General features: G+C 39.7%; 1 protein-coding gene across 1 annotated transcript in view; it reads left to right on the top strand.

The window, feature by feature from the left end:
* Window positions 1-13,824, top strand: part of stac3 (SH3 and cysteine rich domain 3) — a 31,445-nt gene extending 17,621 nt beyond the window's left edge. The window contains exons 9-13 of the mRNA XM_061985389.2: window positions 1,980-2,029; window positions 4,225-4,307; window positions 5,564-5,615; window positions 12,076-12,213; window positions 12,279-13,824. Of these exons, the coding sequence (XP_061841373.1) occupies window positions 1,980-2,029; window positions 4,225-4,307; window positions 5,564-5,615; window positions 12,076-12,213; window positions 12,279-12,386 (431 nt within the window). The 3' untranslated portion in view covers window positions 12,387-13,824. The remainder of the gene's footprint in view (window positions 1-1,979; window positions 2,030-4,224; window positions 4,308-5,563; window positions 5,616-12,075; window positions 12,214-12,278) is intronic.
* The last annotated feature ends 12,332 nt before the right edge of the window (window positions 13,825-26,156 follow it).

Genomic DNA, 26,156 nt, shown 5'->3' with positions numbered 1-26,156 from the left:
ACTGTATGGATCAATACATTGATATTACTGTGATATCAGACTGCATGCATCAATACATTGATATTGCTGTGATATCAGACTGTATGGTTCAATACAATGATATTGCTGTGATATCAAACTGTATGGGTCAACACAATGATGTTGGTCTGATATCAGACTGTATTGATCAATATATTGATGTTGGTGTGGTATCAGATTTTATGTATCAATACATTGATATTGCTGTGATATCAGACTGTATGGATCAATACGCTGATATTGGTGTGATATCAGACTGTATTCATCAATACAACAATATTGCTGTGATATCAGACCGTATGGATCAAGACATTGATATTGCTGTGATATCAGACTGTATGGATCAATACAATGATATTGGTGTGATATCAGACTGTATGGATCAGTACATTAATATTGGTGTGATATCAGACTGTATGGATCAATACAATGATATTGGTGTGATATCATACTGTATGGATCAGTACATTGATATTGGTGTGATATCAGACTCTATGGATCAATATATTGATATCAGTGTGATATCAGACTGTATGGATCAATACAACAATATTGCTGTGATACCAGATTGTATGGATCAATACATTGATATTGCTGTGATATCAGACTGTATGGATCAGTGCATTGATATTGGTGTGATATCAGACTGTATGGATCAATACATTGATATTGCTGTGATATCAGACTGTATGGATCAATACATTGATATTGCTGTGATATCAGACTGTATGGATCAATACATTGATATTACTGTGATATCAGACTGCATGCATCAATACATTGATATTGCTGTGATATCAGACTGTATGGTTCAATACAATGATATTGCTGTGATATCAAACTGTATGGGTCAACACAATGATGTTGGTCTGATATCAGACTGTATTGATCAATATATTGATGTTGGTGTGGTATCAGATTTTATGTATCAATACATTGATATTGCTGTGATATCAGACTGTATGGATCAATACGCTGATATTGGTGTGATATCAGACTGTATTCATCAATACAACAATATTGCTGTGATATCAGACCGTATGGATCAAGACATTGATATTGCTGTGATATCAGACTGTATGGATCAATACAATGATATTGGTGTGATATCAGACTGTATGGATCAGTACATTAATATTGGTGTGATATCAGACTGTATGGATCAATACAATGATATTGGTGTGATATCATACTGTATGGATCAGTACATTGACATTGGTGTGATATCAGACTCTATGGATCAATATATTGATATCAGTGTGATATCAGACTGTATGGATCAATACAACAATATTGCTGTGATACCAGATTGTATGGATCAATACATTGATATTGCTGTGATATCAGACTGTATGGATCAGTGCATTGATATTGGTGTGATATCAGACTGTAGGGATCAATACACTGATATTGCTGTGATATCAGACTGTATGATCAATACACTGATATGTGTGTAATATCAGATTGTATGGATCAATAGTGAAGTGAAGTGAAGTGAAGTGAATTATATTTATATAGCGCTTTTCTCTAGTGACTCAAAGCACTTTTACATAGTGAAACCCAATATCTAAGTTACATTTAAACCAGTGTGGGTGGCACTGGGTGTGATATCAGACTGTATGGATCAATACATTGATATGGGTGTGATATCAGACTGTATGAATCAATACATTGATTTGGGTGTGATATCAGACTGTATGGATCAATACGCTGACATGGGTGCGTTATCAGACTGTATTAATCAATACGTTGATATGGGTGTGATATCAGACTATATGGATCAATACACTGATATGGGTGTGATATCAGACGGTATGTATCAATACGCTGACATGGGTGTGATATCAGACTGTGTGAATCAATACGCTGATATAGGTGTGATATCAGACTGTATGAATCAATACGCTGATATGGGTGTGATATCAGACAGTATAGGACACACAACATGTTGTCGCTTGCAGGAAAGCCAGAAGAAAAGAAGGAGAAAGGAGGAGAAAAAGCAGATGAGAAAGTAAGTAAAACATCAAGTTCATGTCAAATAGTACTACATCAACACCGTGTAGGGTGCTGATGGTGTTCTGCTGACCTCGACTGCGGATGTTGTGGATCGGTGGAGGGAATACTTCGAAGACCTCCTCAATCCCACCAACACGTCTATGAGGAAGCAGTGCCTGGGGAATCTGTGGTGGGCTCTCTTATTTCTGGGGCTGAGGTTGCTGAGGTAGTTAAAAAGCTCCTCGGTGGCAAGGCCCCGGGAGTGGATGAGAGCCGCCCGGAGTTCCTTAAGGCTCTGGATGCTGTGGGGCTGTCGTGGTTGACAAGACTCTGCAGCATCGCGTGGACATCGGGGGCCGTACCTCTGGATTGGCAGACCGGGGTGGTGGTTCTTCTCTTTAAGAAGGGGAACCGGAGGGTGTGTTCCAACTATCGTGGGATCACACTCTTCAGTCTTCCTGGTAAGGTTTATTCAGGTGTACTGGAGAGGAGGCTACGCTGGATAGTCGAACCTCGGATTCAGGAGGAACAGTGTGGTTTTCATCCTGGTCGTGGAACTGTGGACCAGCTCTATACTCTCGGCAGGGTCCTTGAGGGTGCATGGGAGTTTGTCCAACCAGTCTACATGTGCTTTGTGGACTTGGAGATGGCATTCGACCGTGTCCCTCGGGAAGTCCTGTGGAGAGTGCTCAGAGAGTATGGGGTATCGGACTGTCTGATTGTGGCGGTCCGCTCCCTGTACAATCAGTGTCAGAGCTTGGTTCGCATTGCCGGCAGTAAGTCGGACACTTTTCCAGTGAAGATTGGACTCCGCCAAGGCTGCCCTTTGTCACCGATTCTGTTCGTAACTTTTATGGACAGAATTTCTAGGCGCAGTCAAAGTGTTGAGGGGATCTGGTTTGGTGGCTGCAGGATTAGGTCTCTGCTTTTTGCAGATGATGTGGTCCTGATGGCTTCATCTGGTCAGGATCTTCAGCTCTCACTGGATCGGTTCGCAGCCGAGTGTGAAGCGACTGGGATGAGAATCAGCACCTCCAAGTCCTAGTCCATGGTTCTCGCCCGGAAAAGGGTGGAATGCCATCTCCGGGTTGGGGAGGATACCCTTCCCCAAGTGGAGGAGTTCAGGTACCTAGGAGTCTTGTTCACGAGTGAGGGAAGAGTGGATCATGAGATCGACAGGCGGATCGGTGCGGCGTTTTCAGTAATGCGGACGCTGTATCGATCCGTTGTGGTGAAGAAGGAGCTGAGCCGAAAGGCAATGCTCTCAATTTACCGGTCGATCTACGTTCCCATCCTCACCTATGGTCATGAGCTTTGGTTTATGACCGAAAGGACAAGATCACGGGTACAAGCGGCTTAAATGAGTTTCCTCCGCTGGGTGGCGGGGCTCTCCCTTAGAGATAGGGTGAGAAGCTCTGCCATCCGGGGGGGAGCTCAAAGTAAAGCCGCTGCTCCTCCACATCGAGAGGAGCCAGATGAGGTGGTTCGGGCATCTGGTCAGGATGCCACCCGAACGCCTACCTAGGGAGGTGTTTAGGGCACGTCCAACCGGTAGGAGGCCACGGGGAAGACCCAGGACATGTTGGGAAGACTATGTCTCCCGGCTGGCTTGGGAACGCCTCGGGATCCCCCGGGAAGAGCCAGACGAAGTGGCTGGGGAGAGGAAAGTCTGGGCTTCCCTGCTTAGGCTGCTGCCCCCGCGACCCGACCTCGGATAAGCAGAAGAAAATGGATGGATGGATGGATGGATGGGTGTAATATCAACATATTTATGTACATATTTATGTATGTTTATGATGTAATATCAACATGTTTATTAATGTTTATGATGTAATATCAACATATTTATTAATGTTTATGATGTAATATCAACATATTTATGTCCGGTATGTTTATGATGTAATATCAACATCCATCCATCCATCCATCCATTTTCTACCGGTTATTCCCTTCGGGGTCGCGGGGGGCGCTGTGTTTATGTATATTTATGATGTAATATCAACATATTTATGATGTAATATCAACATATTTATGATGTAATATCAACATATTTATGATGTAATATCAACATATGTATGTATGTTTATGATGTAATATCAACATTTTTATGTATGTTAATGATGTAATATCAACATATTTATGTATGTTTATGATGTAATAACAACATATTTATGTATGTTTATGATGTAATATGAAGCTATTTTCTGACAGACCAAGGGCACCTTCTCCCAGTCTCACTACTACCTGGCACTCTACCGCTTCAAAGCCATAGAAAAGGATGACCTGGACTTCCAGTAAGTCCCAGGCACACTTGCTGATGTCACGCTAGGATAACTATTAAACTACCATAACAAATGAAAATATTATTGCATAAATTGCAAATATTATGGTATAACATATAAATATTATTGCATAAAATATAAATATTATTGTATAAAATATAAATGTTATTGTCTAAAAATAAATATTATTGTATAAAATGCAAATATTATTGTGTAAAATTTACTTATTGTTGTATAAAATATAAATATTGTCGTCTAAAATATAAATATTGTTGTATAAAATATAAATATTATTGTATAAAATATAAATATGAGTGTAAAATGCAAATATTATTGTATGAAATATAAATATGATTGTATAAAATATAAATATAACTGTATAAAATATAAATATTATTGTATAAAATGCAAATATTATTGTGTAATATATAAATATTATTGTATAAAATATAATTATTGTTGTATAAAATGTAAATATTATTGTATAGAAAATTAGTATTATTGTATAAAATATAAATATGAGTGTATAAAATGCAAATATCATTGTATAAAATATAAATATGATTGTATAAAATATAAATATAACTGTATAAAATATAAATATGATTGTATAAAATGCAAATATTATTGTATAAAATGCAAATATTATTGTATAAAATATAAATATTATTGTATAAAATGCAAATATTATTGTAAAAAATATAAATATTGTATAAAATATAAATATGATTATATAAAATGCAAATATTATTGTATGATAATGCAAATATTATTGTATAACATAAATATTATTGTATAAAATGTATATATTACTGTATAAAATGCAAATATGATTGTATAAATAATAAATATTATTGTATAAAATGCAAATGGTATTGTAAAAAATATAAATATTATTCTATAAAATCTAAATATTATTGTATAAAATATAAATATTGTTGTACAATGTATGTATATATTTATTCCATCCATCCATATTCTACCGCTTATTCCTTTTGGGGTCGCGGGGGTATATATATATTATTGTATAAAATACAAATATTGTATGAAATATAAATATGGTTGTATAAAATATAAATATTGTATAAAATATATATATTATTGTATAAAATACAAATCTTCTTGTCTAAAATATAAATATTATTGTATAAAAATAAATATTATTATATAAAATGCGAATATTATCGTATATAATATAAATATGATTGTATAAAATATAAATATGATTGTATATAACATGAATATGGATGGTAATGTTTTTGTTTTAGCCCGGGTGATCGCATCACAGTGCTGGACGACTCCAATGAAGAGTGGTGGAGGGTGAGTTCTTCTCACCATCAATAATCAATAATGGTGGAGGGTGAGTTCTTCTCACCATCAATAATCAATAATGGTGGAGGGTGAGTTCTTCTCACCATCAATAATCAATAATGGTGGAGGGTGAGTTCTTCTCACCATCAATAATCAATAATGGTGGAGGGTGAGTTCTTCTCACCATCAATAATCAATCATGGTGGAGGGTGAGTTCTTCTCACTATCAATAATCAATGATGGTGGAGGGTGAGTTCTTCTCACCATCAATAATCAATATGGGTGGAGGGTGAGTTCTTCTCACCATCAATAATCAATAATGGCAGTATTGGCCCTGGTCAAGTTATGAATATATTACATATAAGACATAACAATATATACACTGATCTATATTAGCATTTATATATACATATACCTGTATATATATATATATATATATATATATATATATATATATATATATATATATATATATATATATATATATATATATATATATATATATATATATATATATATATATATATATATATATATATGTATATATATTATATATATATACATACATGATGTAAGTATATATGTAATGTAGTAACATTCGTGATAACATGTAATATTTACATATTTTCATCATACTGTAAGTATATATGTAATGTAGTAACATTTATGATAATATGTAATATATACATGATGTAAGTATATATGTAATGTAGTAACATTCATAATAACATGTAATATTTACATATTTTCATCATATTGTAAGTATATATGTAATGTAGTAACAGTCGTAATAACATGTAATATTTACATATTTTTATCATACTGTAAGTATAGTATGAATCAATCAATCAATGTTTATTTATATAGCCCTAAATCACAAGTGTCTCAAAGGGCTGCACAAGCCACAACGACATCCTCGGTACAGAGCCCACATAAGGGCAAGGAAAAACTCACGCCAGTGGGACGTCGATGTGAATGACTATGAGAAACCTTGGAGAGAACCGCATATGTGGGAAGCCCCCCAGGGGAGACCGAATGCAATGGATGTCGAGTGGGTATGACATAATATTGTGAGAGTCCAGTCCATAGTGGATCCAACATAATAGTAAGAGTCCAGTCCATAGTGGATCTAACATAATAGTGAGAGTCCAGTCCATAGTGGGGCCAGCAGGAGACCATCCCGAGCGGAGACGGGTCAGCAGCGCACAGATGTTCCCAACCGATGCACATGCGAGCGGTCCACCCCGGGTCCCGACTCTGGACAGCCAGCACTTCATCCATGGCCACCGGACCTGTGTATCTATCTCCACAAGGGATAGGGGGGAGCAGAAGAGAAAGGAAAAGAAACGGCAGATCAACTGGTCTAAAAACTTAAATGCTTCTACTGAGGTAGCATCTCTAACTGTTACCGGGAGGGCATTCCATAGTACTGGAGCCCGAATAGAAAACGCTCTATAGCCCGCAGACTTTTTTTGGGCTCTGGGAATCACTAATAAACCAAAGTTCTTTGAACGCAGATTTCTTGCCGGGACATATGGTACAATACAATCGACAAGATAGGCTGGAGCTAGACCGTGTAGTATTTTATACGTAAGTAGTAAAACCTTAAAGTCACATCTTAAGTGCACAGGAAGCCAGTGCAGGTGAGCCAGTATAGGTGTATATATATAAGTATATATATAGATGTATATATATATGTATATAAAGGTATATACAGTATAGGCGTAATATGATCAAACTTTCTTGTTCTTGTTAAAAGTCTAGCAGCCGCATTTTGTACCAATTGTAATCTTTTAATGCTAGACATGGGGAGACCCGAAAATAATACGTTACAGTAATCGAGACGAGACTTAACGAACGCATGAATAATGATCTCAGCGTCGCTAGTGGATAAAATAGAACGAATTTTAGAGATATTACGGAGATGAAAGAAGGCCGTTTTAGTAACACTCTTAATGTGTGATTCAAACGAGAGAGTTGGGTCGAAGATAATACCCAGATTATTTACCGAGTCACCTTGTGTAATTGTTTGGTTGTCAAATGTTAAGGTGGTATTATTAAATAAATGTCGGTGTTTAGCAGGACCGATAATCAGCATTTCCGTTTTCTTGGCGTTGAGTTGCAAAAAGTTAGCGGACATCCATTGTTTAATTTCATTAAGACACGCCTCCAGCTGACTACAATCCGGCGTGTTGGTCAGCTTTAGGGGCATGTAGAGTTGGGTGTCATCAGCATAACAGTGAAAGCTAACACCGTATTTGCGTATGATGTCACCTAGCGGCAGCATGTAAATACTAAAAAGTGCAGGGCCAAGAACCGAACCCTGAGGAACTCCGCACGTTACCTTAACATAGTCCGAGGTCACATTGTTATGGGAGACGCACTGCATCCTGTCAGTAAGATAAGAGTTAAACCACGACAAGGCTAAGTCTGACATACTAATACGTGTTTTGATACGCTCTAATAAAATATTATGATGGACGGTATCGAAAGCAGCGCTAAGATCTAGAAGCAGCAACATGGATGGCGCATCAGAATCCATCGTTAGCAGTAGATCATTAGTCATTTTTGCGAGGGCTGTCTCCGTAGAGTGATTTGCCCTGAAACCGGATTGAAAAGGTTCACAGAGATTGTTAGACACTAAGTGTTCATTTAGCTGCTGTGCGACAATTTTTTCGAGGATTTTCGAAATAAACGGAAGGTGGGACACCGGTCGGTAGTTTACCATCAGGTCAGGATCGAGGTTAGGTCTTTTGAGCAGAGGATGAATAACCGCTTTCTTGAATGCTAGGGGAACAGTGCCAGAGGAAAATGATAAGTTTATAATATTTAGCACTGATGGACCTAATAATACAAAAAGCTCCTTGTAATGTAGTAACATTTATGATAACATGTAATATGTACATGATGTAAGTATATATGTAATGTAGTAACATTCATAATAACATGTAATATATACATGATGTAAGTATATATGTAATGTAGTAACATTCATAACATGATGTAAGTATATATGTAATGTAGTAACATTCATAATAACATGTAATATTTACATATTTTCATCATGCTGTAAGTATATACTGAATGTAGAATCTAGTAACATTCATAATAACATGTAATAATTACATATTTTGATCATTTGAAACATACGGTAGAGACAGTTGGCATGTTTATATCTTCCAGTTTACATGAACAATTCATCATAATCCGCATGAATATCTTTATCTGTCAAACCATCGTCTTTTCCTGTCTTTCTAACCATCTCGGGGTCTAAGTGGGATGTCAAAGTGGACCAACTTATTTGTACAAATCAGGGAAATGGTTAGGAAAAGCAGATGTGGATGAAAGTGTTCCAATGACGTCATATTACAGTGGGATGAAAGTGTTCCAATGACGTCATATTACAGTAGGATGAAAGTGTTCCAATAACATCATGTTATAGTGGTATGAAAGTGTTCCAATGACATCGTATTATAGTGGGATGAAAGTGTTCCAATGACATCATATTATAATGGGATGAAAGTGTTCCAATGACATCATTTTATAATGTTCCAATGACATCAAATTATAGTGGGATGGATGACCTCATATTATAGTGGGATGGATTGCATCATGTTATAGTGAGATGATGACATCATATTATAGTGGGATGACATCATGTGTTCCAGTGACATCATAATATAGTGGGATAGATTACACCATATTATAGTGGGCTGGATGACATCATATTATAGTGGGATGGATGACATATTATAGTGGGATGAAGGTGTTCCAATGACATCATATTATAGTGGGATGAAAGTGTTCCAATGACATCATATAATAGTAGGATGAAAGTGTTCCAATGACATCATATTATAATGGGATGAAAGTGTTCCAGTGACATCATATTATAGTGTTCCAATGACATCATTGTCACGGTTGGTAAAACTGGTGGACCCAAATGCAGAAAAGACAAGCTGAATTAAAGTTCAAGGGTTGTTATTAATAAATCCAGAGGGAAAGGAGGGAGTTCATAGTCCTTGGCTTTGTGGTCCAGGAGAGCAGGCTGAGGCGAGCAGGCTGTGGCGAGCAGGCTGTGGCGAGCAGGCTGAGGCGAGCAGGCTGAGGCAGGCACACACGGTAGGTAAGGAACTGAAGGCAGAGGAAAACAGGGGTAAGATGAGGAGACAAAAAAACACAAAAATGGCAGATTCGCAAGGTTATCAAAAATGCTGGAATTCTAGGACAAACTGGCGAGAAGCGTTACCAAATGTAGAAAGGTGAACGATCTAGTGAAGTCCAAACATTTGTAGGCTGCAGGTGATGAGTTGATGGCAGGCAGGTGAGTGATTAGGGTGCTGGGATCATCTGTGCCAGGCTAAGAGCTGGAGCCAAGCCTACGCCCAAAACACGCCCAGTCTCCCAAAGACACACACAGAGACAAACAGACACAGACAGAGACTGTGACAATCATATTATAGTGGGATGAAAGTGTTCCAATGACGTCATATTACAGTGGGATGAAAGTGTTCCAATGACATCATATAATGATAGGATGAAAGTGTTCCAATGATATCATATTATAGTGGGATGAAAGTGTTCCAATGACATCATATAATGATGGGATGAAAGTGTTCCAATGACATTATATTATAGTGGGATGAAAGTGTTCCAATGACATCATATGAAAGTGGGATGAAAGTGTTCCAATGTCATCATATTATAGTGGGATGAAAGTGTTCCAATGACATTATATGATGATGGGATGAAAGTGTTCCAATGAAATATAATAGTGGGATGAAAGTGTTCCAATGACATCATACTATAGTGGGATGAAAGTGTTCCAATGACATCATATTATAGTGGGATGAAAGTGTTCCAATGACATCATATTACAGTGGGATGAAAGTGTTCCAATGACATCATATAATGATGGGATGAAAGTGTTCCAATGACATCATATAATAGTGGGATGAAAGTGTTCCAATGACATCATATTATAGTGGGATGAAAGTGTTCCAATGACATCATATTATAGTGGGATGAAAGTGTTCCAATGACATCATATAATGATGGGATGAAAGTGTTCCAATGACATCATATAATAGTGGGATGAAAGTGTTCCAATGACATCATATTATAGTGGGATGAAAGTGTTCCAATGACATCATATTATAGTGGGATGAAAGTGTTCCAATGACATCATATTATAGTGGGATGAAAGTGTTCCAATGACATCATATTACAGTGGGATGAAAGTGTTCCAATGACATCATATAATGATGGGATGAAAGTGTTCCAATGACATCATATTATAGTGGGATGAAAGTGTTCCAATGACATCATATGAAAGTGGGATGAAAGTGTTCCAATGACATTATATTATAGTGGGATGAAAGTGTTCCAATGACATTATATGATGATGGGATGAAAGTGTTCCAATGAAATATAATAGTGGGATGAAAGTGTTCCAATGACATCATACTATAGTGGGATGAAAGTGTTCCAATGACATCATATTATAGTGGGATGAAAGTGTTCCAATGACATCATATTACAGTGGGATGAAAGTGTTCCAATGACATCATATAACGATGGGATGAAAGTGTTCCAATGACATCATATAATAGTGGGATGAAAGTGTTCCAATGACATCATATTATAGTGGGATGAAAGTGTTCCAATGACATCATATTATAGTGGGATGAAAGTGTTCCAATGACATCATATTATAGTGGGATGAAAGTGTTCCAATGACATCATATTACAGTGGGATGAAAGTGTTCCAATGACATCATATAATGATGGGATGAAAGTGTTCCAATGACATCATATTATAGTGGGATGAAAGTGTTCCAATGACATCATATGAAAGTGGGATGAAAGTGTTCCAATGACATTATATTATAGTGGGATGAAAGTGTTCCAATGACATCACATTATAGTGGGATGGATGGCATCATATTATAGTGGGATGGATGACATCATATTATAGTGGGATGACTTGTGTTCCAGTGATACCATAATATAGTGGAATGATGACATCATATTATAGTGGGCTGGATGACATCATATTATAGTGGGATACATGACATCATATTATAGTAGGATGGATGACATCATATTATAGTGAAATGACATCATATTATAGTGGGATGGATGACATCATATTATAGTGGGATGACATCATATTATAGTGGGATGGATGACATCATATTATAGTGGAATGGATGATATCATATTATAGTGGGATGACATCATATTATAGTGGGATGACATCATATTATAGTGGGATGGATGACATCATATTATAGTGGAATGGATGATATCATATTATAGTGGGATGGATGACATCATATTATAGTGGGATGGATGATATCATATTATAGTGGGATGACATTATATTATAGTGGGATGGATGACATCATATTATAGTGGGATGGATGACATCATATTATAGTGGGATGGATGACATCATGTGTTGCAGGGCAAGATGGGTGAGAAGAGCGGTTACTTCCCCACCAACTACCTGATCAAGGTGCGTGCATCTGAGCGCGTCTACAAGGTGACTCGCTCCTTTGTGGGCAACAGAGAGATGGGACAGATCACTCTGAAGAAGGACCAGGTGAGACTCACCTGTCTTACCTCTGCTGCTGTTGTTGTGTGCTTTTGACACTCCGCCTCCTACAGATCGTGGTGAAGAAAGGAGACGAGAAGGGAGGTTACTTGAAGGTCAGCACTGGACGCAAGCTGGGATACTTCCCCTTGAACCTGTTGCAGGAGATCACTGTCACATAAACAACAACATATCTAAATAAACAAAAACAATAACAAGCTGGGATACTTCCCCTTCAACCTGCTGCAGGAGATCCCTGTCACATAAACAACAACATATCTAAATAAACAACAATAATATCATATTCACTCGGCTAAATAAACAACAACAACAATATCATACTATCTTGGCTAAATAAACAACAACAATATTATATTCACTCAGCTAAGTAAATAACAACAATATCATATTCGCTCAGCTAAATAAACAACAACAATATATTCACTCAGTTAAATAAACAACAACAATATATTTACTCAGCTCAAGCAGGGATGTCCACAGTGACGTGCAGTCAGGGGAGGCAGGTGAGGCGGGGCCTCACGTGCCATCATGGAAAGAAAAAAAATGTAAAAAGAAAAAACAATTTTTTAATTGTTATATGTATCCAGTGATTATACTATAAAGTTATTTTCCATTTAACTTCACCAGTTTTAGACTATTTTTATTCAAAATCGCTGAATTTTCACATTTGCCGTTCAAATACTGAGAAGAGACTTGCGGTGAGTCACCAGCCAGTTGAGGCACGTCACTGAGTTGAGCCTCACCATGGATTGCGCAATGACTCGGCTAACTGCTGGCCTGCTGTGCAGTGAGACCATATTGCTATATGAATTATATTATACATGTCCATAGTTTAGTTAGCTGAGGTATATAATGTACAGTGTATTTTGTCAACAACTGTATGTGTGTAACATATTTCTTGTGCTGAGCAATTATAAAACTGCTGCGAAGACGCACTGTGTGAGGCTCTCAGTAATCCCGCCTCATGGTGGTAGAGGGCGCTAGTGATCCCAGAGATCATTTTTGCGACTACTCGGCTGCAGAATAAGTGACAACAAGCAGCAACAGTTAGCGATCGTTTATTTTTTCCTCTTGCTTGGATGTTTAACATGGAGGATTACATATCTAAAATAAAACAGTTTTCTAAACTGGACTTTCAATCGAAGCAGGAGGTAATACTTAAAGGAAGATCTCCAACGAGACAGAGAGACTTTTAAAACTGAAGAAAGATAAGGAAGACTTCTATAAACAAGTTATCGATGCTTTTGTTCAAAAGGAGCTGCGCATGGACTTCATTTATAAGTAAAGGTAAGACCATAATAAAAAAAATGTTTTATTAAATGTGCTTTTTTGTGTGCTACAGTTTGTATGTGTAAAGTTAAAGTTAAGTTAAAGTACCAATGATTGTCACACACACTAGGTGTGGTGAAATTTGTCCTCTGCATTTGACCCATCCCCTTGACCACCCCCTGGGAGGTGAGGGGAGCAGTGGGCAGCAGTGGCGCCGTGCCCGGGAATCATTTTTGGTGATTTAACCCCCAATTCCAACCCTTGATGCTGAGTATGAGCTTTTAAACATAACCCGTTAACTGCTGCCAATCAAATGGTGAATAAGATACTCTTTAGGGTTCATATGTTTGTAAATCTGACTGTGATGAAGTCAGTGCCTCACCAGCCATCAACCTCACCGCAAGTCACTGGATGTCCAAAGTGTGGCCCCAAGCTGATTTTTTAACCCACAATCGTTAGCATATTAACATGCTATCTTTCTTGGTGCTAATTTTGCAGGTAATCTCAGTGACAAATATTTTGCTACTTGACGAATGGTACTTGTTAGCATGCTAACATTAGTATGCTAGCTTTTTTTTAAATATTGTTTTGTGGGTATACACCTCAGCCATATTTTAACACTTTTTTGCTAATTTTGCAGGTAATCACCTCAGAGTCAAATATTTTTTCTATTTGCCGAATAATACCTGTTAGCATGCTAACTTAGTGTGCGAGTTCTTTTTTTATTTTTTATTTTTTTATTTTTTTTTTACAAATTTTGTCGGTACAAAAAATCCTGGGGTTTTTTTATGGCAAAAAACCCCAAAACATGCATTAGTTTTCTCCCCCAAAAATGTCATTATTTGATTTCTATTCATTATTATTTTCTGAGTTTAAAAAAAAAATCCCACTAAACATCTTGGGGATCCAAAAGGGTCCCACTCATAAAAGTGTTAAAAATAAGTCATACTTTTACTTAAGTCAACTTCAGATCTATCAGTCCATTATAAGTTCTTATTCAATGTTTTTTTTTAATTGTTTGTTTTATGCCCAAAGAAAACTGCCTTAAATGTGAAATAGTTGCCTTAAAATATATTTCAATGTGGAATATTTGATGTAGTAATTGGAGCCTTGAATACATCAATAATTCACAACAACATTTACAGTTTTTAAGAAAAACATATCTTGCATGGCAACTTTTGCTCTTTTTTTCCACGTTTTAATGTTTATGATAGTATTTCTAGTATGAAAAAGAGCACTTTGGACACCCCTGCTTTAGTACAATAAAAAGTTTTAATGTGGGCAAGCATTTAATGTGGTTTTGTGTAAAATTATCTTTAGTGGACTATTCATAACATATCTACATCGTTGACATTTACAACACATATTGTAACGACATGCTGGGGTTGATGTTGTGGGCGGTGTTCAGAGTTCCCAGGGTCATGAACGCACTACGCCTGGGAGGTGATTGGCGGAGAAGGAGGGAGTGTTGTGGATGCGGAAATAAGATAAACGTGCTGGATATGAGCTGTGTTTACACAGGTTGGTCAATCCATCCATCCATCCATCCATCCATCCATCCATCTTCTTCCGCTTATCCGAGGTCGGGTCGCGGGGGCAGCAGCCTAAGCAGGGAAGCCCAGACTTCCCTCTCCCCAGCCACTTCGTCCAGCTCCTCCCGGGGGATCCCGAGGCGTTCCCAGGCCAGCCGGGAGACATAGTCTTCCCAACGTGTCCTGGGTCTTCCTCGTGGCCTCCTACCGGTCGGACATGCCCTAAACACCTCCTTAGGGAGGCGCTCGGGTGGCATCCTGACCAGATGCCCGAACCACCTCATCTGGCTCCTCTCGATGCGGAGGAGCAGCGGCTTTACTTTGAGCTCCCCCCGGATGACAGAGCTTCTCACCCTATCTCTAAGGGAGAGCCCCGCCACCCGGCGGAGGAAACTCATTTCGGCCGCTTGTACCCGTGATCTTGTCCTTTCGGTCATAACCCAAAGCTCATGACCATAGGTGAGGATGGGAACGTAGATCGACCGGTAAATTGAGAGCTTTGCCTTCCGGCTCAGCTCCTTCTTCACCACAACGGATCGATACAGCGTCCGCATTACTGAAGACGCCGCACCGATCCGCCTGTCGATCTCACGATCCACTCTTCCCTCACTCGTGAACAAGACTCCGAGGTACTTGAACTCCTCCACTTGGGGCAAGATCTCCTCCCCAACCCGGAGATGGCACTCCACCCTTTTCCGGGCGAGAACCATGGACTCGGACTTGGAGGTGCTGATTCTCATCCCAGTCGCTTCACACTCAGCTGCGAACAGATCCAGTGAGAGCTGAAGATCCTGGCCAGATGAAGCCATCAGGACCAAATCATCTGCAAAAAGCAGAGACCTAATCCTGCAGCCACCAAACCGGATCCCCTCAACGCCTTGACTGCGCCTAGAAATTCTGTCCATAAAAGTTATGAACAGAATCAGAACAGGTTGGTCAATACAAGTTAAAAAGAGCGTCAGACTTTGTGTGCACTTCTTCTGCATGCTAAGATGTATCGTCAGGAATGTGCCATATTTAAATATATTAATTTTCAATGTAAAATATTAGTGAGTGGTAATTGCTGTGATAAAACGGAGAATTGTGTCGTATTAAAACTGACAATTATGAAATAAAACAACTTATCAGATATATCAATCAATCAATCAATCAATCTTTATTTATATAGCCCTAAATCACAAGTGTCTCAAAGGGCTGCACAAGCCACAACGACATCCTCGGTACAAAGCCCACATACGGGCAAGGAAAAACTCACCCCAGTGGGACGTCGATGTGAATGACTATGAGAAACCTTGGAGAGGACCGCATATGTGGGTAACCCCCCCCCCCTCTAGGGGAGACCGAAAGCAATGGATGTCGAGTGGGTCTGACATAATATTGTGAGAGTCCAGTCCATAGTGGATCCAACATAATAGTAAGAGTCCAGTCCATAGTGGGGCCAGCAGGACACCATCCCGAGCGGAGACGTGTCAGCAGCGCAGAGATGTTCCCTGCCGATGCACAGGCGAGCGGTCCACCCCGGGTCCCGACTCTGGACAGCCAGCACTTCATCCATGGCCACCGGACCTGTGCACCCCCGCCCCTCAAGGAAAAGGGGAGCAGAGGAGAAAAGAAAAGAAACGGCAGATCAACTGGTCTAACAGGGGGGCTATTTAAAGGCTAGAGTATACAAATGAGTTTTAAGATGGGACTTAAATGCTTCTACTGAGGTAGCATCTCTAATTGTTACCGGGAGGGCATTCCATAGTACTGGAGCCCGAATAGAAAACGCTCTATAGCCCGCAGACTTTTTTTGGGCTCTGGGAATCACTAATAAGCCGGAGTTCTTTGAACGCAGATTTCTTGCCGGGACATATGGTACAATGCAATCGACAAGATAGGACGGAGCTAGGCCGTGCAGTATTTTATACGTAAGTAGTAAAACCTTAAAGTCACATCTTAAGTGCACAGGAAGCCAGTGCAGGTAAGCCAGTATAGGCGTAATATGATCAAACTTTCTTGTTCTTGTCAAAAGTCTAGCAGCCGCATTTTGTACCAACTGTAATTTTTTAATGCTAGACATAGGGAGCCCCGAAAATAATACGTTACAATAGTCGAGACGAGACGTAACGAACGCATGAATAATGATCTCAGCGTCGCTAGTGGATAAAATAGAACGAATTTTAGCGATATTACGGAGATGAAAGAAGGCCGTTTTAGTAACACTCTTAATGTGTGACTCAAAGGAGAGAGTTGGGTCGAAGATAATACCCAGATTCTTTACTGATTCGCCTTGTGTAATTGTTTGGTTGTCAAATGTTAAGGTGGTATTATTAAATAAATGTCGGTGTTTAGCACCGACATTTCGTACATGTATTTTCAAGAAGTGTGTGTTGAATAAAAGAAAAATAAGAACAGATCAGTTCAAAAGGAGTTTCTTGGTTGACATGGGGAATATTCACGTGCGGATGTTGTTTCTGGACTTCAGCTCAGCATTCAACACCATCATCCCGCAGCACTTGGTGAGCAAACTGGCCCCCCTTGGATTTAGTACCCCCCTTTGCAACTGGCTGCTTGACTTCCTTACAGACAGACCCCAATCTGTGAGAGTGGGCAACAACACCTCCAGTACCATCTCCCTGAGCACCGGGTCCCCCCAGGGCTGCGTCCTGAGTCCGCTGCTGTTCACGTTGATGACCCATGACTGCTGCGCCAGGTCCACTACTAACCACATTGTGAAGTATGCGGACGACACGACAGTAGTGGGCCTCATCCGTGACAACAACGACATGGACTACAGGGAGGAGGTGAAACATCTGGTTGACTGGTGCAGAACCAACAACCTGGTCCTGAATGTCAACAAGACCAAGGAGATAATCGTCAACTTCAGGAAGCACCAGTCCAGCCACGCTCCACTCTTCATCAACGCCACAGCGGTGGAAATGGTAAGCAGCACCAAGTTCCTGGGGGTGCAGATAACTGACAATATAACCTGGAGCTCTTGTAAAAAGAGCTCAGCACCGCATGCACTTTTTGCGTCGGATGAAAAGAGCACAGCTCCCTCCCCCCATTCTTACCACATTCTACAGAGGCACTATAGAGAGCCTGCTGACCAACAGCATCTCTGTCTGGACTGGAGCCTGCAGTGCCTCAGACTGGAAGTCTCTCCAGAGAGTGGTGAGGACGGCGGAAAAGATCATCAGGACTCCTCTTCCTCCTATCCAGGAGATCGCAAAAAGCCGCTGCCTGACCAGGGCTCAGAAAATCTGCAAAGACTCCTCCCACCCCCACCAAGGACTGTTTTCACTGCTGGACTCTAGAAAGAGGTTCCGCAGCCTCCGAAGCAGTCTGTAACAGCTTCTTCCCTCAGGCCGTACGACTTTTGAACGCATCATAATTATCCCCTCAACTACCCCCAAAATGGATTAACTCGCTGGAATAAAAAAGACAATATAACATACATCCATAAACGTGGACACATGTGGAAAAAGTGCAATATATTTATCTGTACAGTAATCTATATATTTATTTATATCTATGTATTTATTATATATATATATATACAGGTAAAAGCCAGTAAATTAGAATATTTTGAAAAACTTGATTTATTTCAGTAATTGCATTCAAAAGGTGTAACTTGTACATTATATTTATTCATTGCACACAGACTGATGCATTCAAATGTTTATTTCATTTAATTTTGATGATTTGAAGTGGCAACAAATGAAAATCCAAAATTCCGTGTGTCACAAAATTAGAATATTACTTAAGGCTAATACAAAAAAGGGATTTTTAGAAATGTTGGCCAACTGAAAAGTATGAAAATAAAAAATATGAGCATGTACAATACTCAATACTTGGTTGGAGCTCCTTTTGCCTCAATTACTGCGTTAATGCGGCGTGGCATGGAGTCGATGAGTTTCTGGCACTGCTCAGGTGTTATGAGAGCCCAGGTTGCTCTGATAGTGGCCTTCAACTCTTCTGCGTTTTTGGGTCTGGCATTCTGCATCTTCCTTTTCACAATACTCCACAGATTTTCTATGGGGCTAAGGTCAGGGGAGTTGGCGGGCCAATTTAGAACAGAAATACCATGGTCCGTAAACCAGGCACGGGTAGATGTTGCGCTGTGTGCAGGCGCCAAGTCCTGTTGGAACTTGAAATCTCCTTCTCCATAGAGCAGGTCAGCAGCAGGAAGCATGAAGTGCTCTAAAACTTGCTGGTAGACGGCTGCGTTGACCCTGGATCTCAGGAAACAGAGTGGACCGACACCAGCAGATGACATGGCACCCCAAACCATCACTGATGGTGGAAACTTTACACTAGACTTCAGGCAACGTGGATCCTGTGCCTCTCCTGTCTTCCTCCAGACTCTGGGACCTCGATTTCCAAAGGAAATGCAAAATTTGCATGGTTGGGTGATGGTTTGGGGTGCCATGAATCTGCTGGTGTCGGTCCACTCTGTTTCCTGAGATCCAGGGTCAACGCAGCCGTCTACCAGCAAGTTTTAGAGCACTTCATGCTTCCTGCTGCTGACCTGCTCTATGGAGATGGAGATTTCAAGTTCCAACAGGACTTGGCGCCTGCACACAGCGCAAAATCTACCCGTGCCTGGTTTACGGACCATGGTATTTCTGTTCTAAATTGGCCCGCCAACTCCCCTGACCTTAGCCCCATAGAAAATCTGTGGGGTATTGTGAAAAGGAAGATGCAGAATGCCAGACCCAAAAACGCAGAAGAGTTGAAGGCCACTATCAGAGCAACCTGGGCTCTCATAACACCTGAGCAGTGCCAGAAACTCATCGACTCCATGCCACGCCACATTAACGCGGTAATTGAGGCAAAAGGAGCTCCAACCAAGTATTGAGTATTGTACATGCTCATATTTTTCATTTTCATACTTTTCAGTTGGCCAACATTTCTAAAAATCCCTTTTTTGTATTAGCCTTAAGTAATATTCTAATTTTGTGACACACGGAATTTTGGATTTTCATTTGTTGCCACTTCAAATCATCAAAATTAAATGAAATAAACATTTGAATGCATCAGTCTGTGTGCAATGAATAAATATAATGTACAAGTTACACCTTTTGAATGCAATTACTGAAATAAATCAAGTTTTTCAAAATATTCTAATTTACTGGCTTTTACCTGTATATATATTTATATATTATTTGTATATATTTATTTATTTATTTATATATGCACCTTATTGCTTTTTATCCTGCACTACCATGAGCTTATGTAACGAAATTTCGTTCTTATCTGTGCTGTAAAGTTCAAATTTGAATGACAATAAAAAGGAAGTCTAAGTCTAAGTCTAAGTGCTGCTAGTTGAATAATACTATAAAGTGTGTTCATAAATGTGTAGAATAAAATCTTAAATTATCAATGACGTCGAGTGGTTTGAACAAAACTTAGAAACAAGTTCGGTTTTACATTTTCAAATGTTGGTCACGTATCAGAAGTTTTATGTCAAACACACAAACAATTTGACAGACTTCAAGTAAGTTTCATTTGAAAACATGTCAACATAATTGTGGAAAGATTCACGATAAATATGACACGACTCTTAAGCCTTGTTTGTTTGTGTACACAACGTCTATGAATGATTAGGTTGTAAATATGTATAGTTAGTTACTCATGTGCATTATATTCAACAATTAATATGACTAAGCATGTAATGATGTTATGTATTATAATCAACAATTAATATGACTAAGCATGTAATGATGTCATGTATTATATTCAACAATTAATATGACTAAGCATGTAATGATGTCATGTATTACTCACTCAGGTCGCAGGACAATAGCGGAACCAATGTAGGGGGAACTTAAGGGCGGGGGACACAGGAAATGATGACATGTGTTGTGTGTTGGACACCAGAAAGTGGAAGAAGAAAGAGCGGGAATAAAAGGCAGAAAAAGGCAATAAGCTTTTTTTGTGTATTATTAAGCTTAGAGTGCACTAACTAATAAGTGACAAGTTGGACACACAAAAAATTTATTAGTAATTGATGTATTATTGCGAGTAATGTCTGCTAAAGTAACTTATACCCTTAAGACAATCGTAGCAGTAGTGTAATGTTAGGTTGTATGCGTTTATGACACGTGATCACTTTACGTCATAGCGCAGAAACAAGCTGATTGCATTTGATTTTCACAATAAAGGAAGCCCCACTTCCGCGGGGCATCAATAAATAATATTACCGTATTTTCCGCACTATAAGGCGCACCGGATTATTAGCCGCACCTTCTATGAATTACATATTTCATAATTTTGTCCACCAATAAGCCGCCCCGGACTATAAGCCGCGCCTACGCTGCGCTAAAGTGAATGTCAAAAAAACGCTGCGCTAAAGTGAATGTCAAAAAAACAGTCAGATAGTTCAGTCAAACTTTAATAATATATTGAAAACCAGCGTTCTAACAACTCTGTCCCAAAATGTACGCAAATGTGCAATCACAAACATAGTAAAATTCAAAATGGTGTAGAGCAATAGTAACATAATGTTGCTCGAACGTTAATGTCACAACACACAAAATAAACATAGCGCTCACCTTCTGAAGTTATTCTTCATTCGTAAATCCTTCGAATTCTTCGTCTTCGGTGTCCGAATTGAAAAGTTGCGCAAGCGTGGTATCCAAAATGGCCGGTTCCGTCTCGTCGAAGTCATCGGGAGTCAGTGTCGCTGTTGTTCTGTGAATCCTGCCTTCCGGAAAGCTCGGACCACAGTTGTGACCGAAATATCTGCCCAGGCATTTACGATCCACTGGCAAATGTTGGCGTATGTCGTCCGGCGCTGTCTGCCCGTCTTAGTGAAGGTGTGTTCGCCTTCGGAGCTGTGTGAAAAAAGCCACCCGGCCTCTTCGCGTAAACTTCCCTTAACCACTCGCTCATCTTTTCTTCATCCATCCATCCCTTCGAGTTAGCTTTTATGATGACGCCGGCTGGAAAGGTCTCTTTTGGCAAGGTCTTCCTTTTGAATATCACCATGGGTGGAAGTTAGCATGGCAAGCTAGAACCACAGTGAAGGATGACTTCTCATTCCCTGTGGTGCGAATATTCACCGTACGTGCTCCCGTTCCACAGTGCGGTTCACAGGAATATCAGTTGCTGTGAAATACGGTAGTAATCCGTGTGCGGATGGAGAGATTGCGTCTTTTTATGAACCGGATCCTTGTCGCGTAGTAGGAGCCATTTTGTGGTCTTTACAGATGTAAACAGGAAATGAAACGTACGGTGATATCCGCGCGTTTTTTCTTCTTCTTCCGGGGGCGGGTAGAAGAAGAAGCGCTTCCTGTTCTATGGGGGCGGGTGCTTTCCTTGGCGGTTGCTTGCGTAGAAGAAGAAGCGCTTCCTGTTCTACCGGGAAAAAAGATGGCGGCTGTTTACCGAAGTTGCGAGATCGAAACTTTATGAAAATGAATCGTAATAAAGCGCACCGGGTTATAAGGCGCACTGTCAGCTTTTGAGAACATTTGTGGTTTTTAGGTGCGCCTTATAGTGCGGAAAATACGGTATACACTGGAGGGGAGGGAACAGGTGGTAGAGGTGAACGGCACCGTGCCCCCCCCCCTCTCAGTAAGCTGTGGAGTCCCCCAAGGCAGTATATTGGGGCCTTTACTGTTCCTAATATACATAAACGACTTGTCATCGGCATGCGACTGTGAATTGTTCTTGTTTGCGGATGACTCGGCCCTGCTGGTATCAGACAAGGACAAGTCACAGGTGGAGAAAATCCGCAGTGCTGAACTCTATAGAACATGCACCTGGCTCGCTGACAACAAGCTATCCATACACTTGGGTAAAACGGAATCCATCCTGTTTGGGTCCCACATCAACCTTAAGAAAGTCAATGACTTCACTATAAAAGTGGGTGACATTGTTATCACCAGGAAAGATGAGGTCACCTACCTAGGTTCCATTCTAGAGGCTAATCTTTCCTGTGATAAAATGGCAACCAAGGTAATCAAAGAGGTCAACCAATGAACAAGATTTCTCTATAGAATCTCCTCTCTGGTCAACAAAAGCACCATGAAGATTCTGGCGGGAACTCTCGTTCAACCCTTTTTCGATTACACATGCAACTCCTGGTACCCTAGCACCTCCAAAACCCTCAAATCTAAACTCCAAACATCCCAGAACAAGCTAGTCAGATTACTTCTACACCTCCACCCCAGATCCCACCTCACTCCTACCCACTTCTCCAAAGTGGGCTGGCTCAGGGTGAAGGACAGAGTAAAACAACTTGCACTGAGCCTAGTCTATAAAATCCGCTACACCTCCCTGATACCGAAGTACATGTCATACTACTTCCTTAACGTAAATGACCGCCATAACCACAACACCAGGGGGAGCTCCACTAACCACGTTTAACCCAGATTCCGATCTAACAACGGTCTTAACTCATTCTCCTTCTATGCCACATCAATGTGGAATGCACTCCCAACAGGTGTAAAAGAAAGGGCATCTCTATCCTCCTTCAAAACCGCAATAAAAGTACACCTCCAGGCAGCTACAACCCTAAATTAACACCCTCCCCGGACTGTTAATAATCAAGGTAAATAATCAAATGTAGATACTTTTTCTTATGCCTTCTGATCTCTCTCTCCCTCTCTTTCTCTGTTCTCAATTGTTGATGACTGATGATAACAGTAAATAATGTAAATAATTCAATGTATACACCCTGATGATTATCTTGTGTGATGACTGTATTATGATGATAGTATATATCTGATAGTATATATCTGTATCATGAATCAATTTAAGTGGGCCCCGACTTAGTTGAAAAACGTATTCGGGTGTTACCATTTAGTGGTCAATTGTACGGAATATGTACTTCACTGTGCAACCTACTAATAAAAGTCTCAATCAATCAATTAAAACTTGTTGTTAATAAATAGTATTATACTCTTGTTGTTAATAAATAGTATTATACTCTTGTTGTTAATAAATACTATTATACTCTTGTTGTTAATAAATAGTATTATACACTTGATGTTAGGAATGGTATGGCACTTCAACGTCGTATGTGAGTCAAGGCAGGTGGCCAAATACTTTTGTTAATATAGTGTATCATCAAACAATAACTCAACTTACATTTGACTCAGCAATATTATAGTTCAACATGATTGTCACCACTAGATGTCGCTACAACAACACAATATGTACACTTTTAGTCCTTTTCTTCTTTCATTCCCACAAGTCACACTTTTGTCATACATTATGAAATGTATTTAGTTACAGTATCATGTACTAAGTGTCATACATTATGAAATGTATTTAGTTACAGTATCATGTACTAAGTATCATACATTATGAAACGTATTTAGTTACAGTATCATGTACTAAGTGTCATACATTATGACTTGTATTTAGTTACAGTATGATGTACTGAGTATCATACATTATGACTTGCATTTAGTTACAGTATCATGTACTGAGCGTCATACATTGTGACTTGTATTTAGTTACAATATCATGTACTGAGTGTCATACATTATGACTTGTATTTAGTGACAGTATCATGTACTAAGTATCATACATTATAACTTGTATTTAGTTACAGCATCATGTACTAAGTGTCATTCATTATGACTTGTATTTATTTACAGTATCATGTACTAAGCACCAGACATTATGAAATGTATTTAGTTACAGTATCATGTACTAGGTATCATACATTATGACTTGTATTTACCGTATTTTCCGCACTATAAGGCGCACCTAAAAACCACAATTTTTCTCAAAAGCTGACAGTGCGCCTTATAACCCGGTGCGCTTTATTACGATTCATTTTCATAAAGTTTCGATCTCGCAACTTCGGTAAAGAGCCGCCATCTTTTTTCCCGGTAGAACAGGAAGCGCTTCTTCTTCTACGCAAGCAACCGCCAAGGAAAGCACCCGCCCCCATAGAACAGGAAGCGCTTCTTCTTTTACTGTAAGCAACCACCCGCCCCCGGAAGAAGAAGAAAAAACGCGCGGATATCACCGTACGTTTCATTTCCTGTTTACATCTGTAAAGACCACAAAATGGCTCCTACTAAGCGACAAGGATCCGGTTCATAAAAAGACGCAATCTCTCCATCCGCACACGGATTACTACCGTATTTCACAGCAACTGATATTCCTGTGAACCGCACTGTGGAACGGGAGCACGTACGGTGAATATTCGCACCACAGGGAATGAGAAGTCATCCTTCACTGTGGTTCTAGCTTGCCATGCTAACTTCCACCCATGGTGATATTCAAAAGGAAGACCTTGCCAAAAGAGACCTTTCCAGCCGGCGTCATCATAAAAGCTAACTCGAAGGGATGGATGGATGAAGAAAAGATGAGCGAGTGGTTAAGGGAAGTTTACGCGAAGAGGCCGGGTGGCTTTTTTCACACAGCTCCGAAGGCGAACACACCTTCACTAAGACGGGCAGACAGCGCCGGACGACATACGCCAACATTTGCCAGTGGATCGTAAATGCCTGGGCAGATATTTCGGTCACAACTGTGGTCCGAGCTTTCCGGAAGGCAGGATTCACAGAACTGCTGCACAACAACAGCGACACTGACTCCGATGACTTCGACGAGACGGAGCCGGCCATTTTTGGATCCCACGCTTGCGCAACTTTTCAATTCGGACACCGAAGACGAAGAATTCGAAGGATTTACGAATGAAGAATAACTTCAGAAGGTGAGCGCTATGTTTATTTTGTGTGTTGTGACATTAACGTTCGAGCAACATTATGTTGCTATTGCTCTACACCATTTTGAATTTTACTATGTTTGTGATTGCACATTTGCGTACATTTTGGGACAGAGTTGTTAGAACGCTGGTTTTCAATATATTATTAAAGTTTGACTGAACTATCTGACTGTTTTTTTGACATTCCCTTTAGCGCAGCGTAGGCGCGGCTTATAATCCGGGGCGGCTTATTGGTGGACAAAGTTATGAAATATGTAATTCATTGAAGGTGCGGCTAATAATCCGGTGCGCCTTATAGTGCGGAAAATACGGTAGTTAAAGTATCATGTACTAAGTATCATACATTATGAAATGTATTTAGTTACAGTATCATGTACTAAGTAAGTGATAATAAAACTTTAAGACCAAACAAGCGTTGAATAACGGAGTGTGCTTTTGCGACAGAAGTCCTT

The sequence above is a fragment of the Nerophis lumbriciformis genome, linkage group LG23 (genome assembly GCF_033978685.3).
Source record: "Nerophis lumbriciformis linkage group LG23, RoL_Nlum_v2.1, whole genome shotgun sequence".
Taxonomy (NCBI): domain Eukaryota; kingdom Metazoa; phylum Chordata; class Actinopteri; order Syngnathiformes; family Syngnathidae; genus Nerophis; species Nerophis lumbriciformis.
Note: the sequence above shows the minus strand (reverse complement) of the source record. Positions and strands in the feature narration are given on the sequence as shown.